The 12,483-nt window shown below is 36.7% G+C and overlaps 1 protein-coding gene across 1 annotated transcript; it reads left to right on the forward strand.

Annotated features, from left to right (window-relative positions):
• Positions 1 to 1,974: 1,974 nt before the first annotated feature.
• LOC122672625 (BTB/POZ domain-containing protein At3g44820-like) lies at positions 1,975 to 8,418 on the forward strand. The gene is made up of 4 exons (XM_043870084.1): positions 1,975 to 2,416; positions 2,928 to 2,997; positions 5,230 to 6,438; positions 7,069 to 8,418. Exons 1-4 carry the CDS (start codon positions 2,367 to 2,369, stop codon positions 7,798 to 7,800), a joined length of 2,061 nt encoding a protein of 686 aa, XP_043726019.1. The 5' UTR covers positions 1,975 to 2,366; the 3' UTR covers positions 7,801 to 8,418.
• Positions 8,419 to 12,483: the final 4,065 nt, after the last annotated feature.

Consider the following 12,483-nt stretch of genomic DNA (forward strand, 5'->3'; position numbering starts at 1 on the left):
GTTCTTTTACAACAGAGATAATGTTGACTTTCCATGATTTATCCAGTGGAGTCTGTAGATAAGCCATGCACACACACCATTACTTTGATTCCCTCTTTTTTTAGATATGGTGATAAGACTCCCCATCCGTTCTCTTTGTTTGTAAGGCATTTAAGAGCCAAACCATTTAAAAACAAAAAGCCAAAAACACTGGGACATCTATGTAGCTGTAAAGTGCTGAACAATGAATCCTATTATTAATTCCAATTTCCAAGTGGATCTTTTGTTGATGTAATGTAACCTTTACATGTTTCTTATAAGAAGTGTAGTTTCTAGTTTGGAACTTGAGAATCCCAAGGAGAAGCTCTTTCCCTTTCTTTCTTCTGGTATTCCTTGCACATGTCCTCTTATGTTTCTCTGTGATTGATTACAACGCCCATTCCAACATTATTGCTTCGTGGGTTTGATTTGTAGTTGGTCTTAAGGATACATTGGTGCTCTTTTGATCAACTTTGTCTAACTAAAATTGTTGAATTTGTATTAATAATTTTAGAGGGTTCCATTCCAACGAGTTATGATTCTTTTCAACAATAGTTCTGATCTGAATCGGATGGATGGAAACAGTCCCAAAAACACCAGAATCAGCCCTTGGGTCTGAGAACTCACCAATGCTATAATTTCTTGGTATGAATCAACTGTATCAGATCAACTGGAATCAGGAATAATCACGGTCGATTTCATTCTGAATCAGCCAATTCACCGATCCAATCACCCATTTTGGAAACCTTAGATTTTACTAACTAAAACAATGAAACTAATAACCAAAAATGAAGATCAAACACGAAACTGGAGTGATTTAAAGAAAGTTCATAGAGTCAATAAGAATTGAAATTGGATCATGGGAGTGGGCTCCCTCCTACGCCTATGTGCAATTTCGGGTGAAGGAGAGGACTAGAAAAAGTGATCATGTCCAATAAGGGGTGTTGCTAACGTCAACACCAAGAAACACAAAGAAACAAAACAAATTTATACACGAATGACGCAAAGATTTAAGATGGTTCACAGATCAATTTGATTTGTTACATCTACGTCCCACGAGACCATCAAATTGAAGATGATTCACTATGTGATAGAAGAAATATACAATGGAGATGGTTCACAGATCAACTTGATACTAAATCTACGTCCCACGAGACCATCAAACTGAAGATGATTCACTATGTGATAGAAGAAAAATACAATAAAGATCTCTCAAGAACATCACAGGGTACAACAAGAACTCTTGCTAAAAAACCCTAACACGAAAAATGCTCAATTTACATTTCTCTCTCTTGTTTACACAATAAAACAATAAAATATGATAATTCCTCCAAGTTAGGTCAATCCATCCGGTCTAGCACTCCAAACCCCTCCACTTGACAAAACTTTTCCTTCTGAGTCGCCACAAAAAATGTACAAATGGGACAAACTTTAAAAAAGATACAAGAATTCAAAAGAATGTAGGACAATTCTTACGGAAAGCTCCATTATTTTGGGTTTTAGCTAGTCTTGTGAGAAACTTTTTTCCTTGGGTCATTTATTTCTATTCAAATGGGACAATTCAACTGGTGGAGGTGCCCCCCTACTTCCTTCTCCAGAAAGAAAAAAAGCGAAAGTTTGGTAAGAGAATTTTAGGAGACAAAGAAGGTTATCATTAGAAGAGCGCGCAGATCTGTGACCCTGTGACCCTGTGCGTTAGAGGATGGCTCAGCCTGCCGAGCAACCCAACGATCACCCCTGTTGGTGCCCTACGACTGTTCATCCTGTGCCTTTGTGTATGCGTGTGGCCGTGGCTGATTGGCTCCACTACGATTCGAAGTTTCAGACACGCATTGCCACACAATGGAGTAGTATATATATTTCTTCCATGAGAAAAGCGAAAAGTGACAACGAGTTGTGTAAGCATTACTAATTCTAAATTCTAGTGGTGATGGTGTTTGTGCTGACGCCTGGCTATTAGAGTTTAGAAGACATTCCTTCCTTCTCTTACTGGTTAGTTATATGTCGTGATCTGTATACCCTTTTGCTTCCTTGTTTTATTCTTTTTATTCTATTCCTTTTTTTTGTAACTCTCCTGTTGGTTGCTCCTTTTGTTATCGTTGTTGGGGTTGGCTAAGGCATGGCGTTCGCCTTTTCACAAACACTTGGAACTCATAGCTGTAAAGACCTTCTAATACACCATCCACTGACTCAGTTAACTCGATCTCTTACTCTTTCTTCCTCTTTTTTTCCTATTTTTCTCCAACCCATCTCTTTGACGATTAATGGCACAAACCCTTTTCCTCCTCCATCCTTGATACGGCTTCTTACAGTGTAGGGTCTCTGGCTCTGGGTCGGACCAGTCGGTCATGGCTTCCGCTGGGAAGATTTCTTCATTCTATCGCGAGGGAAATGATTGGTACGTTCTTCTTTCTTTCATTTCTGATCGCCAAAGTGTGACTTCTGGTTGAATTATTGTTCTCTTATAGGAAAGAAGTGGCAGGGACAAAAGCGTTCATCTTCGCTCTTGCTTTGCTATTCTGAAATGCTCCTGTTTTGTGATATTCCCATGTTTATGTTCAAATTGAATTGAACGCTTTTGTTGGTATTCTAAAGTTCTCTTTCTAATTAAACAAAGAATGTGGCTTTCTAGTGCAGATGTGATTTCATACCCTCCCCTCTTCTCTTTTCCCATCACATTTGAAATGCGTCTGTAATGTCTCTCTAGGATTTTATTGCAGCTATAAACCTATCACCTGATGGCTCTTTTTCAAACGAACTTTGAGAACCAATGATTGATAGGCCACCCCCCCCCCCTTCTAGAGAGAGAGAGAGAATAAACAAATGTGATTTGAAGATATTTCAATAGTCTATATAGTATGGTGAGAGAAAGCTTATGATGATTCCCCCCCCCCCCCCTTGTACACCAGGTTCTGTAATGCAACTCTGCCCAGTGATATTACTATTGAAGTAGAGGGTGTATTCTTCCATCTTCACAAGGTATTTTTTCCCCTCATGAATTGCTGTAGATTTTGAAATTTGACAAACGAAGGTCTTCCTTTTATGATAGATTTTGCTGCAACTTAAAAAAAACACTAGAGGGATTTTCATGTGTAAATCCAACTTACTAGGAATTTGCATACATAAATGTGTTGTGCTTGTTAATCTGCATTACTCAAAGTACAGAAGTTCTATTGTGAATTTGATGGGTTCACACAAAAATTGGCCCATTTTTCCCAATGCATCCATAAAGAGTTTATGGTTACTCCATGGAACATTCTTTAGTTGCAGAGTCAGTTTTTTTTTTTAGAAATATTTTGTAGGGTCTCACATTAATCCATAGGGACCTAACTCTATTGTTTGCCTTGTTCATTTAAGCCCCCATTCTTCCACTTATTCTTTTATAATTCATAGATGAGAAAATCAGATGTACCCATCTAATGACCACAAGCTGCAATATACTGTACAGCTTTTGTTAGCTGCACAGAGTCACTTGGACTCTTTACCTAGATGGCCCCAGTTTTTTGGCTTCCAAAGATACCATAGTTGTCAAGGCGACAAGGCAACAAGGTGACCCAAGGTGGTGGAGGGGTGCCTAAGCACTTAGACGACAAAGCGCCCAAGTATTATTTTTTATTTCCTCTCTTTTCTAACATTATTTAGTATGCTACAATATATATCTTATATCATCAAAATTCAACATTAAGCCACATCAAGTCATCAAAAATCAATATAAACTAGAAGACAACAGAACTAAAGAAGCAAGCTATTGAAAGTTTGAAGCAATCAAAACATACATTTAGTTTATACTGTTCTTGGAAATGATTATTGTCCTGGTATACTTAGTCTCACATTTGGTTTATACTGTTCTTGAAAAATATGATCTTATCTAATAAGTAATTAAATTGCTCTCGATTTAGAGAAATGTTCTTGTTCTCTAATAAGTTTGACTGGTCAAATGATTTTATTTTTACATGAAACTTTTTGTATTAGGTAGAGCACAAAATCAGCTGTCCAACAAATCCAAGATTTCTTAAATCTGAAGGAATTATGTTTTAGTCAAACCTTATTTGGTGTGCGCGAATGCTGTTTAAAATCGCCCTGAATGGAAATAAATTTTTAGGCATCAAAACAAAATATTATTTTGCCGCTCGTTTGGTTTTTAGTGATGTTCTATCACAATAAGATTTATAAAATTTTTTAGATTTGAGAAAAACCCTAGCATTTGAAAGTTGAAAATTGCCCCTACAACCGCAAAAAATCCAGTTTTTTTTTTTTTTTGAATTGGGGAGTTTGACGTTTTATCCTATTATAATTTGAATTTTAACTGTTTTTATTAGATTCATTTGGGGGATGTTTGCTTATTTATGAATGATATCTTTAGTAAATGGAGAGATAATTACGAAGTTATATACTTAAATGATGTTTGGCATAAATCAGTGTCAAACCTAGTTCGATACCAATAGAAACGAAATAAATCGAATAAAAGAATAGTAAAAAATTAAACCAGCGTCTTGTACTAATACGACAGTCGCCCCAACCCCCCCCCCCCCAAAAAAAACCGCTTGGACGCCTTGGACGCCTAGGTGACTCCTTGACAACTATGAAAGATACAGAATTTTGGGGATGGAATTGAGTATTTCCTTGGTGGAACTGATTGGATGGTGGGTCCCTCCTGTACATGTTTATGGATTATGGAGCATGCAAATTTATTTAACAAGCTAGTCCCCCCCCCCCACCCCCCACCTGGTGGATCGCTATTTGCTCCCTGGATGAACTGATAATAAGTGCTGTGTTTTCTTGTTTAGGGTCTTTCCACCCTATTAATGATAGGTTGGTATTTTCTATTTTTTGGTTAATTTATTGAATGTGGTTCACTTTTGTGTATGCATGTGTATCTGTACGCCTGTGTGCATCCTGTGAACTTGCAACTTTTGTTCCTCCATGCTTCCCTTTAGTTAATCGTAGTGCAGACATTGTTAATAATGAGTATGGGCTTTTACATGGATGTAGCTGATAAGGTGATATCCAACAGTGTGCCACCAAAAGAATTTCAGCCAGATTGTTAAACTGCACTCCATCTATTGTCTTACGTTCTTTGATTCTCCTTTTTATCATAATAAGCATCTTGCTTTAGCTTGTGTATTCTTTACGAAGGAAGAAAGCTGGCTCTCATCCCCCCTTGTTCCTATATTCAAATAATCTTTTATCTAACAAAACTTTCCTGCTCAGTTTCCACTCATGTCTAAATGTGGGAAGATGGCAAATATATTAGAAGAATCCCAGAATAAGGACAGCGGTACTTTGAATACGGCATTAAGTGAATTTCCTGGTGGGCCCGACGTATTCCTGGTTGCAGCCAAATTCTGCTATGGGATCCGGGTGGAATTGACATCAAAGAACATAGTAATGGTGTATTGTGCGGCAGACTATCTTGAGATGACAGAGGAGTATGGAGAAGAAAACTTATTGGCCAAGTCAGAAATTTTCTTTCATAAGAACACACTCCGTAACTGGAAAGATTGTATTTTGGCTCTTCAGAGTTCTGATTCTGTCGTTCCAAGGGCAGAGAAGCTCCAAGTTGAGAAAAAATGCCTGAATTCTATAACTATGATGGCCTGTACCGATCCGAGTTTGTTTGGATGGCATATGATGATTTATGGTAGATTACAGAGCCCTGGTGGAAGTATCCTATGGAACGGAATAAACACTGGAGCAAGAATCCAGAGCTCAGAGTCTGACTGGTGGTTTGAAGATGTCTCTTACCTCAGTGTGCCTTTGTTTGGAAGACTTATTCAAACAATGAATGCGAAAGGGATGAGACCTGAAAATTTAGCAGCTGCAGTAATGTACTATGCAAGAAAATATCTACCAGGTCTTGGCCGGTGGCAGAGCAGACAAAGTGGAAAACCAAGAACCGTCGCAAGTTTCAGCTTGACACCTGTGACCATTGATCAGAGACTTCTACTGGAAAGCATCGAAAAGCTGCTTCCAGAAAAAAAAGGAAAATCATTTTGCCGCTTCTTGTTGGGACTTCTACGTGTTGCTATGATTCTGGATGTTAGTCAACCATGCAAGGACTCTTTGGAGAGGCGAGTAGGGATACAACTAGATCTGGCTACTCTTGATAGTCTTCTCATTCCTAGTTATTCGGATTCTGATACTCTCTACAACACTGATTGTGTAGAGCAGGTTATTCAGCATTTTCTGTCAGAACCGAGTATAACATCTTTTTCTCCATCATCATTTGACCAAGATTTATCCCCCACATCATCTGAACCATTAAAGAAAGTTGCAAAGTTGATCGATAGCTATATTGCAGAGGTGGCTGCTGATGTGAATTTGAAACCTGAAAAGCTACAATCTCTCTTGGAGGCCCTTCCAGAGTGTTCAAGGTCCTTACATGATGGGCTGTATAGAGCATTGGATATCTATTTCAAGGTTTGAGCAGTCACTCTACTGAATCAAGATCATTGTGTGATAGTTCTTTTTAATGATAAGTTAGCAAAATTTTGCTGACCTTTAGCCCCAAAAAAATAAAAAGTTAGCAAAATTTAGCATAGATATTCATATGTATATGTTCTCAATGTCTATTTACTCTTTCCTGCCTTTGTGAATGCCAAATTACAGTTTCTAACTGTGCTTTTGACTGAAATAATCCTAGTTTGGAGTCACGTGGTAGTACTAATTGTAAGAGAGCTTTGGATTTGTGGTTTTTGTGTAATAACCATCAGGCCATCTAATGTTGCAGAAGGCAAGCTTGAGTTTAGTTTAACCATCATATGGTACTTTTAAAGAGAGGAGAAGTAGAACAGCCCGTGGCACCTGGAGTCTAGTGTATTAGTATATATGGGTATTTCCGTATAAGTTATCTCTTGGGACTCTAATATTGTCAGGTTGCAAATTTGGGAAGACAATTAATATCCTTTGCTGTCCGTTATGAGTTTCTAGGAAGGAGAAGACATATTCTTCCTATACTATTTAGTTGTATCTGCAACCCAAGTTTATATGCTTGTTGCTTCAATCATAATCTTGGAACCCAACAATCACTATGTTATGGCCATTGTGCAGGAACATCCATGGCTTTCAGAGAATGAGAAGGAGCAACTCTGCAACGTAATTGACTACCAGAAGCTCTCAATTGATGCCTGTGCGCACGCATCCCAAAATAAGCGACTACCACTCAGAGTTATTCTTCAAGTCTTGTTCTTTGAGCAGTTGCAGTTGAGAACAGCTCTTGCTGGCTGTCTTCATGTCTCAGACAATGAAGGTGCTCCTACAGGTGTTGCTACTGCCACCAGTGACATGGCAGGGCAAATACTGCAGAGAGATGGATGGTTCACAGTTGTTCGCGAGAATCAGGTATTGAGGGTAGACATGGAGAGGATGAGGACCAGGGTTGGGGAGCTTGAACGGGAATGTGGTAGAATAAAGAAAGAAATGCAAAAGGTAGCTAAATCTCATAGCTCTCTCAGTTCTCCTCATCTATTGGCAAGGAGATTTGGGTGCAAGCTTCTACCACGGTCACAAAATGTGCAAGCAGATACCATTGAAAATGTTGGTCAGAGCCCAAGAGTACCGATTGACCAGGCACGCTCTTCTCGCCCTTCCAGACACCGTAAAAGCTTCTCTTTATTCGGAGTGCAGTGCAAAGAACAAGTATGCTGTATGAAAAAAATGGGGAATGGCAACACTTGCAGTTGGGCTGACATCATAAAGCAACCATTCCTGCCTTCCACTGATATTAACATACTGCCCACTAGCAGCAGAGTTGGACCTTGTTTGTATATGAGTCGCCATTGAAGATGCTCTAGGACAAAATTAAAAGGTGATTTGACTCTGATTTATTGCATTTCTAGAGGATCCATAAAAGATACATTGGCAGATATCTGAAGTCAGTGATCTGATGTGTTAACCTGGTTTCCCATATCCCTGTACATATCTGGCGTACATCCTCCTTTTAAATTGTAATCTGGTAGAATCCTGGGGGGAAATTTGTTAAAGTTCAAGTGTTGCCACTTGCTGGAAAGAGTGCAAGTCTATTCTCGGATGTTGCTATTTGTGGGAGTCCTCACCTTTGGCCAATCAAATCTCCAGATCAATGAGTTCATATAAACAACACTGCTCGGTCACCACTCTCAAGAAAAACACAGGAAGTTATCATTGCTATACAAATGTTCATTACTGAATTTAGTTGATCAAGTGTACAGCCTGTAAATATGTATAGTTTCAGATACAGTGGGAAGCTATGAAAGGTTTGAAGCTCCCTTCAATGAAAACTATTCTGAGAATGTTTCATGTTTTCTCTTCACTTTCCTTTTTCTTGAGCGGTAGAGTGGAACTTGCAAACTCAAGGTTGCTACTGCTGATTTATTGCAATTGTCCAGTTAATCCATTTCAGATGGATGTTATTATTCATGACGAGGTTGTATGCACGTATACTTCTTCCCTTATGTGAAGAACATGATCAGTTTGAGAGTTTTTTTTTTCTCTTCGACTGATAGACAGATGAATGGTGTGGGAATATTAATAGCATGGATGATTATTATCTGAAGTTAGAGACAGCAGTTGGTACATGGCATTGATCAGATGATAAAAACCAAACATATATGGTTATTGCAATAGAATTGAGAAGACCAAGCAATAAATGCACCAAGTCCCATGTCAATGCATGTTGAAAGCTGGTATGGCCTTTTTCCCTAATTTTTTTTTTTTTTAAATCGCACTTGCAGAGTTATAAACTTTTCTATTTTTTGGGTGTTTGGGAAATTTTTATGGGTTGACGGATATTTCGAGCAGAAAAATGACTTGATTACACAATAAACTCTTCTAATTTGAGTAAGACTACTAGACTAGACCGTAGCATTTATTTGTTAAATACAAGATGTTATTCATATTGAGGGATGTGCGGAAAAACTAGGAAGGATACAGTAAGGAATGATCGTATTAGAGCTGACTTGGGAGTTGGCCTGATCAATGACAAACTCCAAGAGAGTTGTTTGAGTTCATATGATCATGTTCAACGGAGTCCTAGGGATGCCCCATTAAGGAGGAGTGATTTGATCCCGATTGAAGGACTTAAAAGAGCTAGTGGCAGGCCTAAAATGACCATAGAAGAAGTTGTGAAGAAGGACATGCATAGTCTAGTTCTTGTACCAATTACCAAGAATGTCCTCGGAAAGAGCCTACTGGAGGGCAAGGATACATGTAGCAAACCCCATTTAGCTGAGATTCTCCTGACTTGCGGGGCTGTGCCTCTTTCCTCTTACCTTCATCTTTCATTTGTCTTTTTCCATTTTTCATTTCTCATCTTATTTCCATCATTCTTTCCCAATCTCTCTATTCCCTTTTTTTTTTTGGTTTAGACTTCAGTTTTCTCTATTGTGTTGTTTGGATCCATGTAAATGCTATAGATTGTATCATGTACTTATCAGAGAAAATATAGAAGGTCCTTAGAGCTCAAGGATACAGAGGCACAAACCTATAGAACAGATCCTGTTCAAGTAAGGCTGTAAAGTAAAAAAAGTCAATGGAGAACTGTAATGTAGCATTGAACTTGATAAATTAAAAGGTTAATTGAAAGACTGTATAGTATTCTGCACTTGAGAAATGTTGTAGATAATACATAAATGAGGTATAAAATTAAGGAAATCATTAATCTACATTAAATATGTTGCTGGAAGAATAAACTCAAACCCTCCCCTCACAAAAAAAAAAAAATAAATAAATAAAAAGAAAATTCCTTTCTCTTTTCCCTGAAGACTTCAGACAAATTGATGGTGGTGCAACTTTTTATGCCAGAGCAATGCATGTACTGCAAATAAGATGCACTCTAATAGACTGAAAAATTAGACCTTTCTATCATACACTAGCTTTCACTCACAATCACTTTGCTTTACACTCTAGGGTGGATACTTGCCTAAGTGGTGATTAGTAATTATGTAAGGTTTTTGGACTAGAAAAGGATAAACCTTTTTCATCTTGAAAGAACAACATTAGCTTCCAGCATAGGGAAGATACTGAAATAAAGACATAGCTAATAAGAGATAATCAATGTAGAGGGTGACATTATTAAATGGAAAAGTGTCAAAAACTTGATGAAGATCCATATTATAAGAACTGGAAAGAAGGTAAGGTGGGGGTGGGGGAGCTTTGGATGTTTCAACACTTAATGAACTCATGATTCAAATGGTGTTATAGACTAGTTTTAAATAGAAGTCACTTGAAATAAAAGATATAAATGGCATCATTTCCCCTGACTAAGTTTTTCTCTTGAGAAACATTAGAAAAACTTTCTTGTGATTTTGTTTTATTCCATTTATGGTACAGGAAAGGGGATTCCCACCCCCTCCCCCTACTCTAGAGGGGAAAAAGAAAAGGAAATGGTTAGGCTCAAGAGGTTGGTGAAGAAGATAGGTTCAAACTCTAAACCAAAAAACTCAAAATCAGGGGTTTATTAAGAAAATTGGAATCTTTAATAGTAGATGTTGACCACTGGCACACAAAATACAAATTTGTGAGTATGTGGATCTCTTTCAAAGTAATACCTAGTCTACAAGATAATGGTGGATTGAAACATGAATATGATGTTGACTTCTTTTTATGGTGAAATTTGATTAGATGGTTTTAACTTTGGAAAAGGAAACTTAATCAAAATGAATTCTAGGGGGTTGAAAGAGATCTTTAACTAAGCTAATATTTGATTTAGTTGATCTCTTTTTATAGGCTTGAAAATTGAATGCATTGGATTTGTAAGGATATGCACTTGTGCATAATAAAGGCTACTGTGAGAAAGATTAATGTTTACCCAAAATTAAGAAGAAAATACAGTAAAGGATAGTGGCATATCCTCTCAAGTTCCCTGCCTGATACAATTGTCCGGTTCCTCTCATAGGGGGGGCGGAAATAACGACCTAACCCCCTGCCCGAACACATTGCCTGGGTGTGATTAAATCGTCATTTCCGCCCCCCTATGAGAAGAACCGGACGGGACAGGGAATCTGAGAGGAAAAAAAAACTCGACTAGCTAATGCATGCCAAAGAAAAATTGAACTTTGGTTAAATTACTGGTTTTGGAAAACCAAAGTAAACCCATAATATAACTCATACATGACAACTTTAGGTTGTTAAATTCTGTCAGGTGGGCAGCAAAAAAAAAAATCTGTCAAGTGTTTGGTTTTGGAACTGACTCAGGCAGCAAGAGTTCATATTTTCCTCAATATGCATGGATGGTTAGACAAAAACTTGTTAAATTCATAGTAATTAAAATTTAATTCACTTTTCGAAATAATTTATTTGGAGTTGAATAGAAAAATATGATAGGGTTAAAGAATCTATGTTCAATACTTATTACCATATTCAGTAATTATTAAAATAATTATACAATTACTCTTTTTTTTTTTTAAATAATTTTATTTCTCTTTATTTTTCTTTAATAGAGCTTTAATGAAGAAAATCAAGAAGTCATAAAATTTTCACTTTCCATAGCAAATAAGTGAGTTAATATTCAATGAGCATAAACAATTTTAAATTTAGAACCAAACCCAATTCCATATTCTATTCTTTGTTCCTCAATTACACAACCCATCAATTTATCAATCTTATCTTGTAAAACGAATTAAAAGATATGGTATAGGGACTTTGATTCAATTACTGGTTTTGGAAAACCAAAGTAAACAGATAATATAACTCATACATGAAAGCTTTAGGTTGTTAATTCTGTAAAGTGGGCAGCAAAAAAAAACGTGTCAAGTGTTTGGTTTTGAAACTGACTCAGGCATCAAGAGTTCATACCCTCCTCAACATAAAGATATATGGTTTGCCACCAATGTATCAATCAGGAGAAGGGGGAGAACATCAAAAGAATATGAGTATTGTACCAAAAAAGAGTTAGTATAATACACTTTCCATAAATCAATACATGCTCCCTTCTACCCTGAGCACTCATTACTTTTCCCTTCATTATTTAATTTTTGTTTTTATCTTAAACTTTTTGGTATTCTATATTTAGTCTTTTAGATCCCATCTCTCTCTCTCTCTCATAAATGATAAATATTCACAAGTGATGGGCAACTGATACTCATTCAAATGTTTTGATAAGGTTAAAAAAAAAAAAAAAAAAAAACTCAAGCAACAGCATGATTTATGCATTTTAAATTTTTTTTAATATGAAGTTCATTGTACAGTTTGCAATGATAGATTCCATCTATTTGAAACTGATGTGAAGAACTGGAAAAAATATTTAAACAAAATTAAATGAGACTTTTTTGTAATTTTTACCAACAATGATTACAAAACAAACCCAAAAATTTATAGTAATTAAATTTAATTCACTTTTCGTTCTAATTTGTTTGGAGTTGAATAGAAAAATATGATAGGGTTAAGGAAACTATTTTCAAAACTTAATTACCATATTCGGTAATATATTAAAATAATTATACGATTACAAAAAAAAAATCTATTTTTTTTAAAAATAATTTTACTTCT

Source organism: Telopea speciosissima, chromosome 8 (genome assembly GCF_018873765.1).
Source record: "Telopea speciosissima isolate NSW1024214 ecotype Mountain lineage chromosome 8, Tspe_v1, whole genome shotgun sequence".
NCBI lineage: Eukaryota > Viridiplantae > Streptophyta > Magnoliopsida > Proteales > Proteaceae > Telopea > Telopea speciosissima.

Coding starts and splice junctions, on each gene's coding strand:
- LOC122672625 (XM_043870084.1), top strand. CDS start 2,367: ATGGCTTCCGCTGGGAAGATTTCTTCATTCTATCGCGAGGGAAATGAT. Junction 2,417..2,927: donor TATCGCGAGGGAAATGATTG/GTACGTTCTTCT, acceptor CTTGTACACCAG/GTTCTGTAATGCAACTCTGC. Junction 6,439..7,068: donor CATTGGATATCTATTTCAAG/GTTTGAGCAGTC, acceptor GCCATTGTGCAG/GAACATCCATGGCTTTCAGA.